General features: G+C 43.7%; 3 protein-coding genes across 6 annotated transcripts; 2 read left to right on the top strand and 1 right to left on the bottom strand.

Moving 5' to 3' along the window:
- The first annotated feature begins 1,544 nt into the window (after positions 1-1,544).
- ints14 (integrator complex subunit 14) lies at positions 1,545-11,102 on the top strand. 2 transcript variants are annotated; one of them, XM_062546714.1, is made up of 12 exons: positions 1,545-1,673; positions 2,176-2,455; positions 2,692-2,799; positions 3,410-3,565; positions 4,133-4,251; positions 5,952-6,094; positions 6,221-6,313; positions 6,473-6,617; positions 7,110-7,243; positions 8,708-8,826; positions 9,406-9,471; positions 9,956-11,102. In XM_062546714.1, exons 2-12 carry the CDS (start codon positions 2,234-2,236, stop codon positions 10,202-10,204), a joined length of 1,554 nt encoding a protein of 517 aa, XP_062402698.1. In that variant the 5' UTR covers positions 1,545-1,673; positions 2,176-2,233; the 3' UTR covers positions 10,205-11,102. The 2 variants fall into 2 exon arrangements, with proteins under 2 accessions (XP_062402698.1, XP_062402699.1); XM_062546715.1 differs by having other exon boundaries at positions 6,476-6,617.
- A 93-nt stretch (positions 11,103-11,195) lies between these two features.
- On the bottom strand, positions 11,196-16,835 carry hacd3 (3-hydroxyacyl-CoA dehydratase 3). The gene is made up of 11 exons (XM_062546718.1): positions 16,610-16,835; positions 15,135-15,177; positions 14,817-14,890; positions 14,508-14,672; positions 14,238-14,286; positions 14,021-14,131; positions 13,462-13,589; positions 13,220-13,332; positions 12,971-13,077; positions 12,607-12,738; positions 11,196-11,932 (listed from the first exon to the last, which is right to left on the bottom strand). Exons 1-11 carry the CDS (start codon positions 16,688-16,690, stop codon positions 11,856-11,858), a joined length of 1,080 nt encoding a protein of 359 aa, XP_062402702.1. The 5' UTR covers positions 16,691-16,835; the 3' UTR covers positions 11,196-11,855.
- Positions 15,418-24,195, top strand: ppcdc (phosphopantothenoylcysteine decarboxylase). 3 transcript variants are annotated; one of them, XM_062546720.1, is made up of 6 exons: positions 15,418-15,517; positions 17,368-17,422; positions 20,217-20,312; positions 21,356-21,484; positions 22,620-22,788; positions 23,650-24,195. In XM_062546720.1, exons 1-6 carry the CDS (start codon positions 15,456-15,458, stop codon positions 23,727-23,729), a joined length of 591 nt encoding a protein of 196 aa, XP_062402704.1. In that variant the 5' UTR covers positions 15,418-15,455; the 3' UTR covers positions 23,730-24,195. The 3 variants fall into 3 exon arrangements, with proteins under 3 accessions (XP_062402704.1, XP_062402703.1, XP_062402705.1); XM_062546721.1 differs by lacking the exon at positions 15,418-15,517 and adding an exon at positions 17,103-17,238; XM_062546719.1 differs by lacking the exon at positions 15,418-15,517 and having other exon boundaries at positions 17,095-17,422.
- The last annotated feature ends 625 nt before the right edge of the window (positions 24,196-24,820 follow it).

A 24,820-nucleotide genomic window follows, 5' to 3' on the forward strand; every position in this document is an offset into this window, starting at 1 on the left:
CTGGGGGTTGAAGGTATTCGGACATGGGCTGTTTCATCTCATCATCTGGGCACTCCGTGCGTCCTTCCTTCACCCTGCATTGGATACAGAGGGAAAATAGGGTTGATATCACCTCAAGGATTAAGCAACAGGTGGCACAGTCGAGTGTTGCACCCCTCCTCCGCATCAACATATTGATGTAGGCTACTTATGGCACAGAAGTGGCTGTTTTGAGGCACACAGTGAGTCTGATCAACGGTATGTTGCTATGGATACATAAGTGTCACGTCTCATCAACGTTTGTCATATATCTGCAAAAAAAAAATAATTTAGCGCTCCGAACGCACCCAATAATACCGCGAGCATACAGAAAGAAAAATAATCACAGACCGGTCTAGACATGCAGTCTACGTGTTGTGACTCTAAGCATACATGGAGCATGCATTTACTTTTATTTTTACTTCAGCGGGAATGACCTAGAAGAACAAATCGATAAGATTTCTCAGGGTAGACATTGGTTAGGCTACGTATCATCAAATAATTTCGTTTGTTTTCCCACAGTTGTTACTAGTGATACTGCGATGCAATAAATTACAATAGCCTATTTGAGACTACAAGTTATTGATGAATTAATTGATCACTTTGGGAACAGACACGTCACATTGAGAATCGAAGCTGGTGATATCTTACCGGGGATGACACGACGTCTGTGCTACCTGCGACGTTGTGGACGGACAGTGCTAACCCCCACAGCTGGGCTGGTGAGACCCTCAGCGGAGCGCTCTGCACGCTGTGCGCAGAAGCCCAGTTTAGGTCAATCAGGACGCACCGCAGGACAGCCCTTCACAATGGATCAGCATTATACCTAATACCTGAAGTCTTATAAGAGGATTATGTGTACCTTCTCTACTACACTCTCATTAGATGTTGAACCATTTTCTGCCTAATTATTTCGTCAATTGTAAACTGTTCAACTATTGGCTACATCCTTTCAAGTTGGAGATGTTATTAGATAAATGATGGGGTAGCCTACTCAAGTGAACAGATTTGACAAATATTATTTCAGTTATGATTGTCCACAGCAATAGCCTAATCTACCAACCCTTCCCTTAGACAAAATGGGCTATGAATGCGCTATTATAAAGTTGGTCATTTTCAGAATATTTAGCAATTTCTTGCAATAGGCCTACATCTGATGTGTAGCCTACGGAAGACATGCATTTACGTACAATATGATGTACGCATTTGTACAAGAGTGTTAAACAACTAAAATAGGTTAGCTATATAATTTAAAATATTTGTTGTGGATGACATATTCCCCCCGGGCCCGTTAGTGCGAGAGCAGATTTTTCCTGGTTCGGTTGGTGATTTTGGTGCATGTGTAATAATTGCATTGTGATGTGTGGTCTATATAAGAAATAAACTTAAAGATGAACTTCAAATTGTATTGCTGAATAATTTGTTCAACATTATAAAATAGCCAACAGGTTCAGTTATGGGCTACCTCATCAGTCTCATCTGAGGTAGGAACGAATGTTCCGTCGCTCAATGTTTCCCACGTGCGTGTGTATTCGTGCACGCATGAATGCAAGCAAACACATCGATCGTATTCATTGATACAATATTTTCTAAATTAAGTTCAAGAACGCAGTGATCTCCCACTGTTTTCCAGTTGTTCACGGCTGTTTTTCAAGGTACTATTTGACGTGGATTAGCGACTCTGATGTGTATTTAAAGGGCTTATTCATACTTGACCAGCAAGCTAACGTTAACTAGCTAACCACAAAGCTCGAGTGGCTCTTCATCTAGATTCTAGCTACCTGTGGTTTCATTGCGATTAAAATCAGACGAGCGTTTAAATTACTTGTTGGACTAAACTAAAAGGAAATTAGAATAATTTGTTTGCAATGCATTCATCGAGTTGTGTAGTTGTGAGTTGTGCAGCGATTGTTTTCTATTTGATGCATACTCTTAAGATTTGTAACAATTCCTGTCAAGGTAACTGCATTGGGATGGATAATTATCTGCAGTGATGCGTGGTTTATTCCCATGAAAAATCACTTTTCACTTGCGCATAACATTGCCATAGATCTATAGTAACGGTCTTGGTAATGTTACAGCAGTTGTATTTTATGCAGATGGTTCTTGTGATCTCTGGTACAGGACGCTGTCAATGTTTTATTTTTTGTTTTACAGACAGTTAGGTCTGCAGCCCAGTTAAAGTCTGCACGAGGGCGTAGGTGGGTTGGAAACCATGCCAACGGTGGTCCTGATGGATGCCTCGCTCTCCATGACACGCCCAGTGTCACTGGAGGGCAGCGAGGACTTTCAGAGAAAGAATCTAGCAGTGCATGGACTCACCATGCTGTTTGAACACATGGCCACTAACTACAAACTGGAGTTCACAGCATTGGTGGCCTTCTCATCTCTATGGGAGCTGATGGTGCCTTTTACCAGAGACTACAACACTCTTCAGGTAAAGCCAACCACCTCAAGTGCAGTCTGCAGATCAGTCTCTTCACGCTAGCCACTTGCAAAATGTGTAACAACGTTTTTGCAAGGATGCAATCCTACATAGTTTTGAGCCGATTTGAGTTCTCTAGAATAGGCTATGATTGTGTCCACTGAGCTTAAGATAGTTGAGAGCAGTGTATACACAAACTGTTACCTGTGTCTGTCTAACCCTCGTCACCTTCTCTGTCATCTGTTCAGGAGACCCTGAATAACTTGGAGGACTTTGATAAGACATGCTTAGAAGCTGCCTTGCAGGGGGTCAGCAATGTCATGCAGCAGGAGTGGGGAAGTGGCTGTCCTTGTCAGGTACTGTGGTTTACATTCCAAATATTCCATGGGTTTGTGCTTATTCATTTAAAGCATCGAGACATCCTCCTCAGTATAAATAGTCTTGCCTTAATTGCCTTCGGTTGAATTGTTAACAATGAATCCAATACACTGCGTCATTTGCAAGTATGGATCTGAGGTATTAGAAGTACTGTACAATAGGTGTTTACTGTAGGTCTGTTTTGATGAAAAGTTGTAGTTCAATGACATTTGTCTAGGTGCTTACTGTAGGTCTTACATGTCAATGACAGTTACATCGTGGGAGGAATATATACAATTATTTATTACTTTTTTTCTGACACCAGCAGTAATACATACATAGTAAAAATGCTCATTTTGAGAACTGCATTTAGCTGCTCAGTGTGTAATGATTGATTGAAATCACACAGTGATTTGACGACAGGATGTGTTGTTTGAAAGCAAAATGAGCTTTTGCTGCTTGTATTAAGTGTTTTGAGAGGGTGTTATTTTGACCAGATAAGAGTGCTTTTGTTTAGACATGTTTGTTAACTGTTTTGTATTTAAAAAAATAAAAAATTGTAACATCTGTGTTGTTTTTGTTGTTGCCCTTCGTCCCCCTGGCCTGTAGGTGGTGCTGGTGACCGATGGATCGCTGGGTATCGGCAGGGGTTCTCTGCGCCACTCCCTGCAGACGCTGAAGCAGCGTGCGGACGACAAGAAGTTCCCCCTGCCTTTCCCTTTCCCCTCCAAGCTCTTCATCATGTGCATTGCCAACGCAGAGGAGGTATGCTGCCCCTCATACGCCTGCTGGCCACACTAATGAGAGAGATGCAAACACTGTGATGCAATGGGCACTCAGGGGTTGCTTCACTAGATGAACCCCAAATACCGTTGGACCCACCGTGCTTTTGTGTTTGCATTGGATGTGTGACTGCAGGTTACTGGCCCGACGGCAACACAACATAACTGACCACTGTGTCCTTGTTAGATGTCATCCCTGTGTAGCCTTGCGCACACAAACACACACACACACACACACACACACACAGAGACACACACACACACACACACGCACACACACTACCTGCACATTGCACACAGACCCAAATACCACTTAATTGTTCACAAGGGTAAGGGAATGCAAACAAGGCAAGAGTCCCAATCTGCACTGAGTTCAAAGCAAAGTCAGTCTGATACGGTGTGCACGGCAGAATGGAGGGGCATGAGTGACCCATCTCTGGGGAATGAGCTCTCCATGCTCTTCATTAAAACACATTGGGACTCCGATTAAAACTTAACACAGAAGGATAGACTTAGACAAATTTTAAGTGTGTGTGTGTGTGTGTTTCAGCTCCAGGAAACCGATGCCATGGACAACCTGGAGCAGCTGATCAGCCTCAACGAAGGAGATGGACAGATCTTCACCATGGAGGGCCCACTCTGTCTAAAGAGTGTCCAGTCCATGTTCGGGTTAGTGTGTGTGTGTGTGTGTGTGTGTGGCATGCCTGAACTCTGGTGTTTAGCATGCCTGAACTCTGGTCTTATTTGGCAGTAGTCTATGCTGCATATGCCCTTGTGCCTATTGACATTGTGTCTTATCTGGTTATAGCTGGTTTTATTATTATTATTAAGGTTTATTTAGATAGGGACAGATACAAAAACATAGACAAGCTTAAAAAGTCATCTGATGCATGCATCATAGCATTTTTAGCTGACGCTAATTTACAACACTTGTCCCTAGTAGGGCTTTTTGAGTAAAAAATAAAATACAGATTGGCAACATTTAAAAATAGTAAATAAATGGAGTAAAACAGAGTAAATGGAAAAAGGAAAAAAAGTGTACAAGAGAAAACAAAGTGTAAGAACTAAAAATGATTGCATTGTTGTTCCTGAAAGAGCCACAATTTGGTGGTTTTTTTGAAGGTGGCTAATGTTGGAATTGATTTCAGGTTGTCTGGCAGAGAATTCCATAATTTTGCCCCTTTCACAGAAAAGGCAGTTTGGGCAAATGATGTTCTACGGAAAGGGATGCTACAATTGCCTTTTGATGCTGCTCGGGTGGTAGATCTACTACTTTGCTGTTTTATTGTTTTGCAAAGGGGTAGAGGGGCAGTGCTGTTCAGGCATTTGAAGACCAGTTTAACAAAGTGCAGGGATATGAAATTAGCAAAACTTAAAATCTTGTGTTTAGTTAGAATTTTACAGTGATGGTACCTAATTCTCTTCTTGTCCAGGACTTTCAGGGTTCGGTTATACAGACATTCTATGGCCTTAAGTGATGACTGGTGAGCTTGAGACCATGTGGTTAAACCAAAAGATATATGTGAAAGAATCATAGAATTCATAAAAATAAAAGCACAGTCATAAGTCAGGCAGTTTCTTATCAACCTAAAACAGCCCAAGTTGACCTTAATGGATTTACACATTTTCTTAGTATGACTTTTAAAATTCAACTGATAGTCTATAATTATTCCCAGATATTTCACTTCTGGTACTTGTTCGATAGGCTCACCATTAATTTGTACATTCAAGATTTGTTTTAAGGGAAGTTTTTTAATGGAGAAGCAGACAGAGTTAGTTTTTTTAGTGTTTAAAGTTAGACAAGATGACACCAGCCAAGATGATATTTTGTCCAGATTGGTATTTAGTTTGTCAGCCACAGAAGTACAGCTGTTACCAGATGCATACACCACTGTGTCATCTGCATACATCTGTAGACCTATATCTGGACATACATCTGGCAAGTCATTGATATAAAGGCTGAAGAGTATGGGTCCTAAAACAGTGCCCTGAGGGATCCCTGTCTCAATTTTGAGAAAGGTTGATCTTACATTGTTAATTAAGACACACTGTTCACGACCTTTTAAATATGATTCAAACCATGACAATGTTTGTTTGGATAAATTGAATTTAGCTAGTTTTGATATTAATATGCTGTGATTTACTGTATCGAATGCCTTTTTTAGATCTAAGAATACTGCCCCAACTATGTTTCCCTGGTTGATGGATGAAGCACTAGTGTGGTGTTGTCATTGTTCATCTCAACATTTGCATGAAGCCGTGTGTGTGTTTGTTTGTCAATGTGTGTGTGTGTGTGTGTGTGTGTGTGTGTTTGTGTGAGATAGCACCTGGCTATTTGGCTGATCGTTCTTTTGTGTTTGTTTTTACAGGAAGTTGATTGACCAGGCATACTCTCCGTTCCATGCAGTGTTGCATTGTGGGAACCTGTCCTCTGACGTGCAGGTGTTCCCCCGGCCAGAGCCCATGATTTTGGATGAGGAGGTGGACCCCATCCCCAAGGCAGTGCAGACAGGTGTCCAACTCTACGTTCCTTTGTTGTGAATTCAAATGTGTGGTTTTTCATCACACCTACATATTTCCATTCCTGCATGTTGTTGTTTGATGGTTCACTGGTGTTTACTGATCACCGCCCTCCCAGACTTGGAAATCGTCGGCTTCATAGAGATCGGAGACATCGCCAGCCCTCCAGTCATCTCACGCCATCTGGTTCTGCCCATAGCTGTGAACAAAGGTGAGAGTCGGAGAACTACTCCACAAAGAGTCTCTCTTTGTAAATTCAACTCTAAAGGCTGTCCAGATGGTGCGACTCATATAAGTATCGAAAAATGTGTGAACACATTTCAAAGCTCTTTGTGTGCGTGTGTGTGTGTGTGCGTTTTTCTATCCTCAGAAGTTGATGAAGTGGGCACAGGAAACACTGATGACGTGGATGAGGAAACCTCAGCCAATCAAATGGCTGGAAAGAGCCCAAACTTCTGTGTCCTCCTGCACGGCAGTCTGAAGGTGGAGGGGATGGTGGCGCTCGTGCAGCTGGGGTGAGCCTGCTCCGCCATCCACAGACACCAGACTCCCCATGGGGGGGCTTCTTACTTACTCTTAGTTTCATTTGTCACATGTGGCCAGTGTGTACTGGAGCACAACCGATATGGGATTTCTGTATTTGTGGATTTCAAAAACTCATAAACAGGCTCAAGTGTTGTTATGGTTTGCAGTTACTAGTACCCCTAGCTGTTCAGTGTCCTTAAAATGACAAACCCTAGACCTATCAATCCCTGTCATGATAGTGGTAAATACAAATAACGTTGTTATTTGTTATTTGTATAAATACAAATAACTTTATATAACTGATCTAGTAATGTGTTCTAGAGTTTTCACCTCTCCTCTCCTCTCCTCTCCTGTCTTCTCCTCTCCTGTCCTGTCCTGTCCTGTCCTGTCCTGTCCTGTCCTGTCCTGTCCTGTCCTGTCCTGTCCTATCCTGTCCTATCCTGTCTGGTCCTGTCCTGTCCTGTCCTCTGGTCACCTCCTAGGCCGGAGTGGTACGGCATGCTGTACTCGCAGGCAGACAGCAAGAAGAAGTCCAACCTGATGATGTCTCTGTTTGAGCCGGGCCCGGACCCTCTGCCCTGGCTGGGGAAGATGGCACAGCTGGGTCCCACCTCAGGTAAGGCCTGCCCAGTTAAATCAACCCAGCTATGCCAGTATGTTGCTTCTTCACTCAAACTGACCACCTCCAGACATCCTCAGCCAACAGCAGTGCTCGTTTCACTATCAGAAATTGGAATATGTCGTCAAGACCGGTCTCTACCTCCCATTTATGTCACGTGCTGTGCTTTTATACTGTATGTGCTGTTTGTCAAACAATCTGTGTCTTTAAACTCATCACAATCTGGCATTCTAAGCAGACATCAGTGGTTATCTACCCTGGCCCCGCTCACCTAAGTCTTCTTTCAGGGGGATTTAGTCTGGAACACCATAGTTCATAACCGTTTCCCTCAGACAAGAAAAACGTCTGGCCAATCAGTAACGAGAGCAGAAGACAAAACCAAAACTTATTGTGATAAACAGAAGCCGCAACACCTGCAGAAATGCAGAATGCAACTCACATACATTCCTGACTGTTGGTACCGTTTATTGTCAGTTTCTAAAGTTTAGGCGAAATAGGAAGTAGTGTTAGGAATCTCTGGTCAATGTGATTGGTAAGGCTGGACCAATGATTTCAAAGTTAGTGCCCGTCGCCATGCAAATGTTGCAAATGTTTCCCAATCGAGATTTACCAGACTCTATTCACAATTGTGAATGAGTTTGGGTATTTCAAGGCTAGTGGTTACCTCCCTATCAGAGAAAGGGATCATGTCTTACGTCACTCCACTACACTCAAAGATCTTCTTGAATGTGTCATCTCCCTCTTTTTGGACTTAAAGCGGCACTGCAACCTTCATAGCAGTTGACTGATTTTAGCTGCATTCTATACAGATCTTTTCTAGGCTCGGTAACTTAAATATTTTGCCTTGGTGTCCACATGCTACACCAAGGTTTTTTTTTCACTCTGTGTAGTTACTGCCTTTTTGCTTTGTAGGGTAGTTAGGGTGTCAGTGGTTATATTTCCCAGGGACCAATGCAAGTGATAAAGCACACCTGCACTATTCAGTAGCCACGTCTGTGCTGGCCATAACACTTTTGTTTTTTAAACTGTCTAAATGAAGGCTGAGGTGTGAGACTGTTGCTTCCGTTGGACTAGATCCTCTCAGCAATATGACGTTCTGATAGTACACACACTCAGTGTCTCTGGACAAAGGCCCTCTCTCTGTGTCAATAATCAGATAAACATTTGCATCACACCCACTCACACACATACCGCCCACACACAAACCGCCCACACACAAATGCCCACACATACACACACACACACACACACACACACACACACACACGCACATACACGCACGTACATACAAGTCACATAAGCCTCTCTGGTCTGATTATAACACGGTCGGGCACGTTTACAACATGTTCCAATTTGTGTAAAGTTTGTAAACAGTGACATACATTTGTTTAATACAAGCCAACTGGTTTTGCGACTCTGCATTTTACCACCATAACCTCCCCCTCCCTTTACCTCTCCCAGATGCGGCCGAAAACCCATACGGTGAGGACGACAGCAAGAGTCCCTTCCCCTTGCAGCCCAAAACCAAACGCAGCTACGCCCAGAACGTGACCGTCTGGATCAAAGCCAGTGGCCTGCAGGTACACCTGCACTCTGCACATGATCTCCTCCTCTGGGGACATCACTTCCCCCATGGTGTACAGGGTTCCCACTGGGCAAGGAATTACTGGATTATCATGGAATGTTGGAAAGTCTATTCCAGACATGGAAAGTCACGAAATTATGTCATTTTTGGGGGAAAGTCATGGAATGTCAGGGGATTTTGTTGTAGCAGTTTAACCAGAGCTCCTTCATTACTCCGCTTTAACCCTCTCTGGTTTAACATTTACTTGCCAATATACATGAATGCAAATATTTCCATGAAAAACTGGTATATCTGGTTATTCGCTTTACTGGTTGCTTGAGTAGCCCAACTTTGTTTACTCAATGCCCATCTATTCATCTCCCTCTCTGAAAAAGTTAGAGATTCTTGAATACTCCACAGCTGCTCTGAAGTCATTGGTCAGCAGCATACTGTACCATTCATTAGAAGGAAAGTCCTGGAAATGAATTTTTGGTCAGGGAAAAGTCACGGAAGTTTACATTTGACTTGTCGTCGTGGGAATCCTGGGTGTAAGACATGACCCCTGACCTCTGACCCTGTTGTCACTCACTCACAGACAGATGTGCAGAAGATCCTCAGAAATGCACGCAAGTTACCCGAGAAAACACAGACTTTCTACAAGGTGGGTCTCTTAGTGAAGTTGTGGAAACAGCAGGTTTAAAAAATATGCTCATATTCTAGACTGTGCTACTGTTGGATTTAGTGTGTGTGTGTGTGTGTGTTTGTTTATTGTGTTTGTTTATTGTCTGTATGTATACTTTGCACGTCTCTGTTTATGTTTTGTTTTTTTGGCGTGCATGTGTGTGGGTCTGTTTATGTATCCTTTTAGTGTCCGTGTGTATGTGTCTGTGTGTTTATGTATTCTTTGCATGCGTGTGTGTGTCTGTTTATGTTCTTTGCCTGAGTCTCTGTGTGTGTATCTACGTAGTAATTCTTTGCATATGTGTCTGTGACTGTGTTTCTCTGCATCTTTGTCTTTGTGTGTGCATTTATTTATTATTTGTGTTTTAGTGTGTTTCGCTGTATTAATTGTTTGTGTGTGTGTGTGTGTTTGTGTGTTTCTCTGCATTAATACTGTGTGTGTGTGTGTGTGTGTGTGTGCTCAGGAGCTGAACCGGCTGCGGAAGGCGGCTCTGGCCTTTGGCTTCTGGGAGCTGCTGAAGGGCGTGGCCGAGCTCCTGGAGAGGGAGTGCACCATGCTGCCCGACTCCGCCCACCCCGACGCGGCCTTCCAGCTGTCCCACGCGGCCCAGCAGCTGCGGCTGGCCAGCACCGGAGACTCCCAGCAGGCCGCCTTCGACCACAACATCACGCCCATGCTCACCGACTTCTCCAGCGGAGGGGACAGGATGTAGGGGAGGAGGTGATGGGGCTGGGGCTTCTCTCTCCGAGCATGCCCAGATTAAGACCCCTCCCCTCAGGCTTTGACTCCATCAGTACCCACATGTGCGCCGACTTTGACTCCGGAGGGTTGTGGATGAGGATGGTGGGAGAGAGGACAATAAAGGAAAGGGGAATTTCTTAACAGAACATGCCCAGATGAGCTCCACCAACCTCCTCCTATGGGGAGAGCCAGATTACGTACCACGGTCATCTCTCTCCCTCACTTTGAGCATGCCCAGTGCTCTCCTTCTCTCTCTGAGTATGCCCAATGCTCTTCCTCTCCTTCTCTCTCTGAGCATGCCCGATGCTCTTCCTCTCCTTATCTCACTGAGCATGCCCAGTGCTCTTCCTCTCCTCTCTCTGAGCATGCCCAGTGTTCTTCCTCTCCTTATCTCACTGAGCATGCCCAGTGCTCTCCCTCTCCTTATCTCACTGAGCATGCCCAGTGCTCTTCCTCTCCTTCTCCCACTGAGCATGCCCAGTGCTGCCCTTGCCTGAGAACATGCCCTGTGGGGCATCTTGACCTCTTGATCCACCTCAGGAGCTGGAGAGACGGTGTTTGTCATTCGCCATCTCTCTGAGAATGCAGACTGACCTCTGGGGGCCGCCTGGGGCTCAGCTCATATGTTGTCTGTCAACAACATCAAACAGCAACAGTCTGATCATTGCCTCAATTGGGGCAGAAGGAGAGAACTTTGAAGTGTGCTTGACATTAACTTGAGATATCCTCTTTAAAACAAATATTTTTTATGACACACACACACACTTCCCAGCTTGTCATTCTGTGCCAAGGATTTTTAAAGTCGTGCCAGAGATTTGTATATAACATTTTTTAGAAAATAAAACAAAAAAGCTCTAAATAAAAAGATGAATTTCCTCTTTTGGTAACCTCTCTTTTGTATGTGTATGTGTATGTGTGTCTGTGTCTGTGTGTGCTTTAAAAAAAAAACTCTTGAAGCAGAGTACTTGCTTTAAATATTTATTTGAAACCAAGCTATTATTAGCATAATGTTCTTCAGCAACATCTAGACACATCAAACATCTGTTATGGTAAATAAACAAAACATTGCTTCAGAGTGGGGTTTCTGCAAACTCCTTCACTGCCACTTTCCCTGAGGTTCCAGCACTCCTCGGTGGGTTGGCAGGCTGGACAGTAGGAGAGTACGATTAAAAAAAAACAAAAAAAAAACTGCTCCAGTCCCCATCTCTGACCAACCCCTCCCCACCAGCTGAAGTTCTCACACACCACACTGTTCAGATGTACATCTCCTGTGCCAGGCTTGTCCTCCTGTTCAAGTATGTTTTGGGCTGTTTTTTTCTGTCTTCATTTCCACCGAGTTCTGAGTGTGTGCGTGTATGTGGTTTGTGTTGGAAGTGGCTGGTTTTGAAGCTTAAGAGAATTGTAATCTAGATGAACACCAATCATAATGCACTTACATTGGTTTGTTTTGGGTTGGGTAGAGAGGTACTTTGAGAGTACTGGTCCCTCAGAGAGAGATAGTGTGGTAGGGGGTGGAGGCGTGTAGGTGATGTCATAATGGCTGTTAGAATGGACGGAGGGAGGAGGGAGAGGTGATTGGATGATGGAAGTACAGTGTTGGAGCTCTTCCCTGTCTGGGCCGCTCAGTAAGGTTTCCTCTTCTTGGTGCGCAGCTGCTTTCTCCTCTGCTTGTACAAGTGGCGGAAGTTGAGGAAGAGTCCTGCAAAAGAATGATAAATGGCAACCAATCAGATGTGCTGTACCAGCTGTTTTTGAGTTTTCAGGCTAGAGAATTTAAAGGGACAGATTGGACTATTGTGCAGATTTGTTTTGCTGGAACGCTGCTTCCTCTGGGTAACCTTAGAAATGGTAGAGCAGAGATAAATCTACTGGGAAGAATGTTACAAATACACAGATCAGTATAGAGCAATAGTAGCACTTTAGGAGATCTTTGTATTGACATGTCTGTGGGATTCTACCACAGATGTGGTACAATTTAATATAGTTATTGCAGCTTATTCTACTTCCTCTTGCCGTATTTAGCCCCTGCAGTGAGTTCTCAAGAAATTATCACTTGAGCCACTTCACTAAACAGACTGACCGCTGTTTGTTGCCGTTCAGTAAGTGGCCAAAAAATCATTCAAAGCAAGGATGGACATGTACAGCCACCAGCCAAATGCAAGTAGAATATGAAAGTGACTGGTGCTTTCAGACACAGAGTAGTGATTTAGCATTGAGTGGCTAGAAGAGTTACCCTATATCTATGAGTGCCTGGTAGATGTTCACATTATATAAAACGTTTTCAACCATTTTCAACCCCGACCCAAAACACCCATCCCTTTGGGTGCCCTTTATGAGCAACAACACACCCCCCCCCCCGCCACCGGCACCTACCTAAGAACATGAGCACCAGGTAGAGGTGCAGCACGTAGGAGAAGCTAAGCCTGGAGCCCAGGCCTTTGGGCAGCGGGATACTCAGCAGTTTGGTCTCATCAAAGACGGACATGGACTGGATCACGGCCACCGCTGCAGAAGAATGAGACCAAAAAGAGACCATAAGATGAGCATGCACTGGCAAGTTTTCATCAACCTGGCACGCCTCAGAGTAGATATGTTGAGACATTCGTTCAAGAGATACTAAAGTGGAGATGTATCTTTTTAAGGTGTTGTAAGCATCCTGTGCTACCATTTGACACAGCATAAACCTGAGCAACGTTTACTGCAAGTTCACATCGCTCAGGAGGAGGAGGCAACTCACCCTCTGAGATCACCCCCAGTGGATACAGAGGGATCCAGATGCTATATCGGAGCCAGGTGAGTAGCTTCCACTTGGTGTCGATGCACGCCAGCATGTAGAACGGATACCTAAACATAGCGGAGGGAGGCAGAACACAGTAATGCCCGTTTGTTTGCATGAGAGAATGCCGAAATTAAGCTCTGTGCTTCAGCGTTATTGTGTACATATACCCACTGGGCTTTGGCGTCAGTAACAGCAAGTCAGGCTCACCTGACAATCTCAATGGAGCTCCACAGGTAGAAGATGAAGAACACCACGGGCTTGTTCTGCATGTCTTCCAAAGACCCCAAGATAATGAACAGGACAAAGTTCCTCCCAAACACCTTCAACACAACACAAACACACGTCATCCAAACAAGACACTCTCTATTTCAAAAGAGATAAGAGAGAGATAACTCCATCTCTCTACGCAGTTTCAGACCATCTTGCCGAGAAACGTTTCCGCAACAAACCTGAATCATGGGAGGAATGATGCCAGTCTTGACCAGCCCCACAGCTGGGTTCATCACCTCCAACACAGCCAGGAGCTGGCAGAAGAACATCATGTCAGCGATTGTGTGGAAGGTGTCATAAAAGGAATCTGTCAGAAAGAAAGAGAGAGAGCGAGATCAACGTTTGAATTTGGTTGCTATGTGACAGCACAGCCAAATGACAAGCAACACCCATCCCCCAACACACACAGACACAGACACAGACACACACACACGCTACTATAAAAAGCTTTAAGAAAGATTTGCATGATGATGCAGATGCAGCCCTTATCAAAGAACAAGTCAGAACCGCCTCACACAACACATCACAGACACAGAGAATGTCAAGAGTCTTTGTTACAGAACACAAATTAACGAGGCGGTTTCGTTTAGGTTTCAAGTAGGACCACAGTACAGTTCACATGCTGTAATACAAAAGCCCTGAACGCCACAGCAAACACAGTTCCAAAATGACTCATTGTCTGATAACATCTCTTCCTCTTGCAGCAGTGCTACGGTGAGCACTGTGTGGTGTCCTCACCTTGTCCCAAGATGAAAAGACGCACGGTCATGTTGACAAAGATCCAGGAGAAGCCCAGGAACTGAACCAGGTTGTACATGAAAAGGTAACCCTTTTTCAGGCCCAAGTAGGCTGAAGGGGGAAAAGAACCAAATCAAGTTTCCGTACAGATCATTCAACTGTGTACTATCTTTAAAAGAGCTGAGAAAAGAGAGTATTTTTTACAGTTAACACTCACGGTCTTTGCGAGTCCTTGACTCAACGCTAATTCTGTTGAGTTTTTCTTCCTGAGAAGTATAAATAAACAAAAGTATAAGATCACAAGCAGCATGTTTTCTCAGGCATGTGGTCACTACACCACAACCGAGTAAATATTTATCCGTATGCGCTCCAGGTTTGTGTTTTGCTGTTATCAACAACATCCACTCCCATCCATCTCACTTTTCTTTTTCTTTCTTGTTTATTTAATCTCTCTCTCTCTCACACCCACACACAATCTGTCTCTCACCTTTTCCCTCAGCTCCAGCTCGGCGTCCGACTCGTCCAACCAGCGGTCGAAGTCGGGCGCGAGGAAGAGCGGCTTGCGCTCCTGCATGGTCAGGCGGTCCCACCAGCCGTGCTCCTGCTTCCTCACCGCGATGTTCACCTGCCTCTGGGTGGATCTGTGGGACACCTGCGTCAAAGTACAACAGCGGTGTGAGAACTACATTACACACACACACACACACCACACACACCACACACACCACACACACCACACACAAAATATGCTGCATTATGGTTGACAGAAGGGACTATCAGTGGTTGACTGTCGCACCTCTGGCTTCACAGGCTTCAGAAACTCCAGGCTGAACTCGTAATCATTCTCCCCTTTGGCTCCATGCCCCTGGCCTAGCACAACACAAACACAAACACAACAATCTCATTAGGGCCTTCTTTACAGGGTGAATGGCTGAGACAGAGTTTTGAAAACTGAATTTGACTCGAATAATGAGCTCATATTCAAAGCGAAAAAGGAAGCAACAACAACCTCATCCTTCAGTTGGCCAAACATAGATTTTCATACTGATAAGAACACCATACATGTAGTCAGAGCAGCTCTGGACTGGTACTAGTTTAGAAAGTGACAACTTACCCCTGAAGGTGAGAGTGTTCTCTTCAACTCTGATGGTGAGATTCTGAAGGAAACAGGAAATTGAAAATACAGATAATGAGATCAGGCAACAGGCAACTCCTCCCTTTCCCCTTTTTGCGCTGTGTGTGTGTGTGTGTGTGTGTGTGTGTGTGTGATAGATAACAGGAGTCATAAAATATAGGTGTGACATAAGTGTTTAAGTCTGCCATTCACAAAGATGTATTTAATGGCGAACATGTTCGACTGCATTGCTCATAGCCACCACACCAGAGCACAGTACAGCACGGGTGCAGTCCAGTACAGTTGAGCTATGTGGTATTCATGAACTTGCACAATTCAGAAGTTGAAGCAACTCCTCTAAACAAACACTCTCTACACACTGGGTTAGTATTTGAGATGTTTTCAGAGGCAGTGGTGCACCTGCTTGCATGCTAATCATGTCATTGTTGAATTAAGCTTAAATTCATTGTTGTTGGGTTTTTTTTTTTCAACTTTAGCAAGAAGTTAATTGAAATGTGTAATGTTGCTTCACAAGATAGGTCTCTTAGCTGATATTTAGACTTCAACCTAAACCTAAAGAGCTACTGTCAGAGAAGCTTATAAATATATAAAGCGTTTCAATAATGCATGGGATTCCCAGTGTAACATGACCCTATAGCATCTGTTGGGACAGATGCTTAATGCAATACAAAACAAAATGATGCTATGTGGCGTTTCATTAGATTAAAACATACAAAAGTCAATGCAGAAGTGCCATGTGGCTGTGTTTTCGGAGCCTACAGAATCACATGGCTCCAAAATGTGATGAAAAGCTCAATGTATAGCATTATGTAAACAGTAGCCAACCAAATCACCAACATTTTCTTAAACATCTTTTGTCACTTAGCGTTTTCAACAAGTTGACGTGTTTATGGCAAGAGATATCGTAGAGACACTTAGTGATGGATGGATGGAGACAGTTTTGAAGATATTAGAGTCACGTTAAGCTACTTCACGTTTAGCGTAAATGTCCCCACCAGTGATTCAAGAGACTCGACTTCATCGTTAATAATGCTTACAAATATCAACGTGTGTGAACTCACCCAACCCCTTGCAGCAACATACAATGAGTATTGTCAAGCTATTATCAAGAGATCACTGATGAATAAGATCGGTGATCTGTGATACATCGTGAGATTATCATGACACTGCCTTAAGAGCTTCCAGCAATCCCTGACATTGCTTTTCAGCTTTATGAGGCTGCCTTGTTTTTAATACTACAGCCAGACAGAAGTCATAGCACACACCAACTGACACTATCCAAACAAATCAGATGTCACTACAGACAGCAAGCAAAAGGTTAGCCTATGTCAAGTTATCAATATTGCTAGCAGCTATCTTGCCATCGCCTGATTCTTCGAACTGCCCATCGGGTTTAAAGTACATGCTACATTTGACAAGTCTTCTCAAGCTATTAGCTGGCGACATAGCGTTACCTGAGCATCGCTCAACTCCACTCGCAGGTAGATTTCTCCGTGCCGCTGAGCCCAGTAAACATGAGGCGTGAGTGTCTGCATTGTAGTAAATGTACAATGAATCGCTTTTACTTTATCTCAAGAATGAATGAGGTCCCTCAGGCACATCGCAAAGGAAAGCGGAAGCCGTTTTCCAAGGATTGTATCATTTGCCCAGAATATTCGGCGAGGGAAACGTGCGCGCGCCTCGTCTTAAAGCAGTGGCGGACGGGCTCGTGCACGTGCCACGATTTTTCATGTATTCAACAATACTTTGCAAAACACATGTCGAATTAAACTACTTATGATGTCTTAAACATTATAATATAATATATACTTGCATCACTTAAATTACTTGACACGTTTAAATCCAGTAACCGGTCATGGATGTTGCCGTGGTATTCCCAGGCCAGAAGAGGCACTGTAGGAAGTTTCAGTTTTTCGATTTCCGTCTTTATCACATCAAGGGCGAAGAAGTCATGTTTACGGAAGTTACGACTGACGCGGCTTGTCATTTTGTGTTGTCCATGTGAACTTTATTTTAACGTTGAATTATAATACGTTTGATGTATGGAATTCAATACAGAGCACCTGTCAAGTATAGCTTAGCTGTATGTGTGCAAAGTGTTAAGAAAGTAACGTTAAATAATGCAGACCGATAGCGTTGAAGTACATTGTCCGAATGACTTGTCACCTGCGACTGATACTAAGATTAATGTTCTTGTATGTGTTACTGGCAGTGTCGCGGCACTTAAATTACCCTTATTGGTGGGTCAGCTTCTTCAGATTCCCGGGGTGAGTAGAACGAAGTTTCCTCATGAAAAGTGTCCTTGCAAGTTGGAGGAGTCATATCATGATTTATATTATCGCCACTAGATGGCGACGTTTAGTAGTTTGGCTCTGGTTTAGTAGTTTCCGCTGATGCCTCTGGTCATAATGCTGAAGAAAAGTATTTTACCCAAAATTTGCCTACAAGGTGCTTACAAACTCAACACAGAGAAAAGGAGAAGTGTGTTGATGTTGAAATGTGGTGAAGACACAAGTGTGTCTATCATGAGTTTGACGTAGGCAACTACTTCAGTTGATGAATTGCAGACTGGGCACTCAACAGAGGTGCAAGTCCATTCGCTTCGTAGATCCAAGATCCAAGTAGAAACAAGATATTAATTACAGGAAGTAAAAATGCGTGCATCTGTAACGTGGCAGATGTTCCCAATTGCACCAAATAGACACAACCATAGTCAGGGTGGTAAACAAGATGTGTTTGATAGATAAGGAGTCCTATGGGGACAAAATACAGAAGGTCTACCGATATGTAGGCCTCAGCCCGTGCATCGTCCCTAAGCTGGCTGACACCTGACCTACAGTAGCCTATATGTTAGTAAATCTGTTTCTCACTGTTTACCTTGCTCATATTCATGGCCTTCTATGTCATCAGTCTGACTGCATGGGTGATGTGTGGTGGTTTTTCATGATTCACAGGATACGTTCATGGTTCATAAGCAGTAATATTGGGCCTACTGCATTTGCTGTAGCGCTTCTGGATCCTGCTTCGCTGTAAGTGCCCCTAGGCCAGCTTGATTTACTGTATAAACAATCAGGGGAGAGGTATGGGGGAAGCTCCATACTAGGCTCCTCTGGACAGTATCCTCTCTTCACACCTAAAAAAGGAGAGAACCAGAAAATGCTACACAACTTTACATATATTATATGTATGACAGGAAGAGGTAATTAGCCTTACTTAAACCTAAAAAAGGAGAGAACCAGAAAAACACAAGGCTTCCTAGAAGGTCTCCATCATTAATCATAATTGACATTACGCTGATTGGCTAAAAGAGGTTTGGGATGACACAAGAGGGGGCACTGAAAAGTGTCCCAAGGGTTATAAAAGTTAGGCCCCAGCCATCCCTAGGTAGGACATCCATAGGGGGGACCCCCAGCCAGCGGATGACGCCTCACCTTCTCCCTATTGTCTGGGCTGTACCATCATTGCAATACGGCGAATAAAGATCAGCGGTCTACAGCGATCTTCTGTGTGCATCAGTGGGGCATCACGCCTGCACTGGGGCATGGGAGGTGTGACTCATCCATGTGTTTCCAGCTGTCACTGGTTCTTGAAAAGAAACTCACTTTTATTTTGAAATACATAAGTCACTCTCATGTTGAAATGCATAAGTCACTCTTATGTTAAAATACATAAACTCTGGTTTTGTTGGTTAGGGCTTCGGGCTTGTAGGGTTGCCGGTTCGATTCCTTGACCAGTAGGAAAAATGTGGGCGGGGGAGTGGTTGGGCACTGCTCTCCCATGCCTACATCCACGGCCCTTGAGCAAGGCACCTAACCTCTCACTGCTCCCCGAGCGGTGCTGTGGCAGGCAGCACACTGCTCCGGGCTAGTGTGTGCTTCACCTCACTGTGTGCTACGTGTGTTTCACTAATTCATGGATTGGGATAAATGCAAATCGAAAAATGTCCCTCATGGGGAAAAAATAAAATAAAAAAGTGTAAATACTTAAACTTATACTTGAATGCCACATTGATGGCTGGAGCCCATGCAACCCATATCATTACATTTCAACAGAGGGATTTGTATCTATTATAAATGGGCATGTTGAAATGGGAAACTTGGAATAGCTTGAAATTAGACTGGGTAAACCCAGCCTGATCTGCCGGCGATAGAATTTCACCCTGCAGCTTTTTCTATCCTGCTTCCCTTACAAATCTGCGGAGATCAATCACAAACTGGCTTATCCACCTAGTGCGCGAGGACCGTTGGTCTGATTTGGTCTGATTGGCTGAAGGATTATCCAAATATGTACATTCAATTCATTTTTAAAAGACTGAGTTTGGTCTGGTGATCGCCAGATTACAGTAGCTTGTCTAGCTTGTCATCATTAGTAATTTTCTTCAAGTTGGTATCAACTGAGACTAGTGCAAGGCCTCCCACTATCCTTGCAAAGCCAACTTTTGCCAGCTTTTGTGTCGTGTGGTCTTTCACATGACCACATAAGCTACTGTGTCCATTTAATTGTGAAGATGATACTAGTACTTGTTGCTCATAAAAAACATGCTTCAAAAAGTGGCAAAATACTTTCTGGGTACATTATGTAGCGTAGCGTGAGCTGCAATCCAAGGTTGTAAAACTGAGACAACTTGCATCGAAGAAACCTGAAAAGCCGAAGCGATCCCACTGACAGTCGGCAGCGCGCCAGATGGATAACGATAAAGTGCCGGAGGTTTGATTACTGCCCAGATCTGCGCCACGCTTCAGCTCCTGCTCATCCGGCTCAGGTGACGCATGTAGCGGCCTGCAGTGCTGCTCTGCTCTCAATAACCTCCGCTCTGGTGGGAACCAGAGGCCTTATCTCTGCGTAACTGTCATATGAGAGAGAGAGAGAGAGAGAGAGAGAGAGAGAGAGAGAGAGAAGCAGGTTTTTGGGTAGGGGGGAACCAGTTTCCTGATGGTACAACCACCAGTTTCCTGACTTTACCAGCAGGCAGACTTCCTCCCTCCGAGTCTGAATGTGTAAGTATGTGTGTTATGCCGTGCCTGCTTTGATGGTGTTCTGTTTGATTTTGCATTTTTTCAGGTGGAGGTGCGTGTGGTCACCACAGAGCATGGCTGTCATTTCTACGACATGGCTGAGATACCTGTCCGAGTGTACACCGATAAAGACGAGTGGGAGGTATGCTTCAGATGAGCCCTGTTGTGAGAACACACACTTGTGCCAAATCACCAGTGCCGCCCTCTGTCTGACTTAGGTTTGGATAGCGACACGTTATTCGGGTGTTTGATTTGGGTTGTATTCAAAGTGGTTTGATTTTTCGCCCCTTGATTTTGTAATAAAAGGGGGAAAAGGAGTGTGTGATAACGGTTAATAATAACCTTGTCTGTTAACTGAAAAGGTCACCACATTAATAAGGTTTGTTAAGATCGGCCCTCCATAAATGTAGGCTTCCACGGCTATAGGCTTCCAGGAGTTCTGATCTGAAATGATCTTCCTTTGCCGTGTTTACTTATGGAGACGCTAGATTCTTCTTTTCAAAGAGACCTTTGCTCAGTTGATATGATATATGACTGTTATTTAGCTGTCTACAGTATATTATTTCCATATTTCCTTGTTAGTCATAAGACCCGGAAATGTATTTATGCTAATAACTGATCATAGTGACAGATACCTGGAACCTGCTTTTGCTTTAACAATGTGCAAAGTGGATTCTACTCGTCAAATGTACTGTCTTTATCTAACCTGACATTAATTATATGCAAAGTGTATTTAACACCGCTGAATTGAAAAAGATTAGAGGGTTTCATTCACAACACTATTTATGTTTGAGGCTTGATGGTGTATCTCCTGATTGTGTGTGTGTGTGTGTGTGTGTTTGTGTCTCTGTGTGTGTGTGTGTGTGTGTGTGTGTGTGTGTTTGTGTCTCTGTGTGTGTGTGTGTGTGTGTGTGTGTGTGTGTTTGTGTCTCTGTGTGTGTGTGTGTGTGTGTGTGTGTGTGTGTGTGTGTGTGTGTGTGTGTGTGTGTGTGTGTGTGTGTGTGTGTGTGTGTGTGTGTGTGTGTGTGTGTGTGTGTGTGTGTGTGTGCATGTGTGCGTGCGTGTGTGCGTGTGTGCGTGACTCTTCAAGATCTCACCCATCCTAAGAAGAACCAGATTTGCACAACATGTCTGTGTCGACAGTGCTTGTGGTTTGTCTGAGGATGTGTTTGTGTCCTGCTCTAGATGTGGACAAAGCGCTCTGACCCCGTGCTGCATATCGAGCTCCGACGCTGGGCACACCTGCTGCTCATCGCCCCCCTGGACGCCAACACCCTGGGCAAGATCGCCAGCGGCATTTGTGATAACCTCCTGGTGAGTGTGTATTTGTATGTGTGTGTGTGTGTGTGTTTGTGTGTCTGTGTGTGTTGAACAAAAGAGACTAAACTGCCTCTGCATGTTAACACAACATGGGAAGCTTTAGAAAATTGCGTTATCAATGATGGTCTTAAAAATTGAGACCATCATTGTACACTTCACAATATGAAAACTAACACCAATAATGAAAATGGTTAATGACTGAATGAACATAAATACACCCATTAAACTTCGGTACAATACACCCGAGCACCTGGGATCCAAAAATGGCCAGTGCACAGGAATGTCATTTTACAACATGGGACATTTTTGACACTCAGGGAACCATACACACACACACACACACACACACACACACACACACACACACACACACACACACACACACACTATGTGTATTATACATGTTGTAGCCATAGCCCTATTAAATAAATCAACGTGAAGGAGAAGCCTTTAAGGCTCTTGGCTTCAAAACAGCACGCCATGCTCACACTTCACATAAGGTTTGTCTCATGCCTGAAGTTTATTAGGTATCGATCTTGGAAGAACCTGTTCTAGTTTTTACATAATGCTACCCGCAAACAAAGTGTTTTTTGTTTGTGCTGGTCAAGGCTTATGTAGAAACTTGAGAACTGAAGTCTGAGTAGAATAACAGCCATGGCAGGGGCATCCTGTTGTACTGGTTCAGTCATTGGATGGCATCCGCTTGTGAGTGACTACGTGTGCACTATACAGTATGTGGCCTCCCAGTTCCCCTATGGCATATGCTCTCTGTGAGTCATATGATGATATCCACTGACAGATGTGCAAAGCATGAGCATTCAGTCACTCGATGACTGGTTTCTGATTAGCAAGGGCAGGTTTAGCAGGCAACATATACTGACAGATATTACATTACATTACTTTACATTACATTACATTTAGCAGACACTTTTTGTCTAAAGTGACTTACATATGTCAAGTGTATTACAAGGGATCACACAGTCCCCAGAGCAACTTCAGTGGCTTTCTCTGAGGCACAACGATGGAAGCCGACAACTTTCAGGCTACTGCACGCTAGCCCAGCTCCTTAACCACTACACTACCACCGCCACCATATAGACATGTGTCTTGGTATGTCTGTCCTTTGCAGACATGCATTGTGCGAGCGTGGGATCTACGTCGGCCGCTGCTTTTCTGTCCAGCCATGAACACGGCCATGTGGAACCACCCCATCACTGCACGACAGATCAGCACGCTCACCGACTTTGGCTATGTGGAAATCCCCTGCATCGCCAAGAAGCTGGTGTGCGGAGATGAAGGTGTGTGTGTGTGTGTTTGTGTGTGTGTGTGTGTGTGTGTGTGTGTGATTGTGTAAAGGTGTATCTTCAACTATACTATAAGTTTGTGAGTTCATGCATCTTTTTTGTTTGTACAATGGGAGTGAAAAGCAGCAGGCAAACAGACATATATTTCCTGCAGGTGAGATGTTAAGGGTCACACCAGCCTGTAAGAATGATATTATCCATAGACATATATATATCTATGATATTATCATTCCTATAGGCTGGTGTGACCCTTGACATCTCACCTGCAGGAAATATATGTCTGTTTGCCTGCTGCTTTTCACTCCCATTGTACAAACAAAAAAGATGCATGAACTCACAAACTTAAATCACTCAACAGAGATTATTCTGTTTTTCTCAGGATCATGTGATAATCTCACCTTATAGAGTTTATTGTTTTTCAGTTTAGTAGAATCTGTCCTATGGCAAACATAGTGGCATCCTGTCCTATCCGGTGTTTGAGGACGGAGGAGGGAGGGAGGTATAATTCTTGAAAATTAGCATTATTGTTATCAGGCTTCTATCGATTTTTGCCCATAAATTGGTATTTCAGACCAGGGAGAAAGTAGCCTGGTTGTACCATACCCTCGTACTAATTTCGTACAGAAATGGTGAAGGGAAATGAAAATTGAGCAGAAGCTTACGTATGGCTATGCCAGGCTAGGGAGAAAGTGATATTTAGCGGGTTTTGAAGCTAAATGATTTGATTAACTTATGCAATGTCTATGCATTCACCTCATGCTCGCCATCATTATCTATTTTTTTGACAGAGGTGGCTTTTAGAGAGTTTGGCATCTGAACTCTTCTTATCTTTCTGTTTGTTATTGACCCTATCAGGAAAAGGAGCCATGGCAGAAGTGATGACGATCGTGGAAACTGTCAAAAAGTACCTTCCCAGTGACCCCACCATGTCATAGCACAGCACAGCACATAGATGTTACAACTGCTGTGAGACCTTTTTGATTTTTTATTATCTAATGAATGTCGACACCGATGTTTGTCAGTCAGATGGTGTGCCAATTTGTACATGTAAAGTGTTGTACAGCTGCATTGCTCTGCACTGATCGATTTCTGTACGGTCATGACAACTCTGTCTGAGTCTGATTGAATCAATTTTAAGTCTCTGCTCTGTCATACAGTGTTTTTGTCACCTGATTCAGCTTTCATATCATTGAAATTATAAAATATACTGTATGTGTGTTTTGGATCGCTGTTTGTAACAAACAGCTACCTGAACCATACACTTTAAAAGAGATAAATAAGTCTATGGACAAATAGACCTTTTTATTTATTTATTAATTTATTTTACTCTAACCCAAGCCTGTGAGCCTCAAATGTAAGGCAATCTGTCATTCTAGGTAAACAATAAATCTTTTTTGAGTACTTTGAATCCTTGAACTCTCTGAACCCATGAGTTCCCAAACACAAACTATTCACACGAGAATGACTGAGGAATGACAACAGCTTTTTTTTTTATCTCTTGACCTCTTGCTGTGTTATCTCAACAAACTTGTGTTTCACAGAGAAAATCTCTTGTCATGGTAGGGAGGTCAGTGAGATGTTAAACTTCTCTCTCTCTCTCTTTCTCACATGCACGCACGCATGCACACACACACACACACACACACACACACACACACACACACATTCATAGATTAATGCATACAGATCTGATTGCCTCTATGTGCACACACACACACTTAATGATACTCAATGCTCATTAAAGATAACTTATCAAGGAGGATCACAACTGAAGGCGTTGAACAGGAAGACCAAGCTTTTTCTGTTAGCAGGATGAATTGCCTCATCACAGTCTATGGATAAGAGAGTTCCTATCTCTCTCTCTCTCTCTCGCTCTCTCTCTCTCTCTCTTTGTGTGTGTGTGTGACTGACTGCATGATTCGCAGGACCCTGCAAGACTGGGCTGCACAAAACTTAGTGGCCATGTAGCCATGGAATGACATGGAACTAATGATTTTCGTTTTGATCCGATTAAAACTCTCCTACA

This window comes from Sardina pilchardus, chromosome 10 (genome assembly GCF_963854185.1).
Source record: "Sardina pilchardus chromosome 10, fSarPil1.1, whole genome shotgun sequence".
In the NCBI taxonomy this organism is placed as follows: Eukaryota; Metazoa; Chordata; class Actinopteri; order Clupeiformes; family Clupeidae; genus Sardina; species Sardina pilchardus.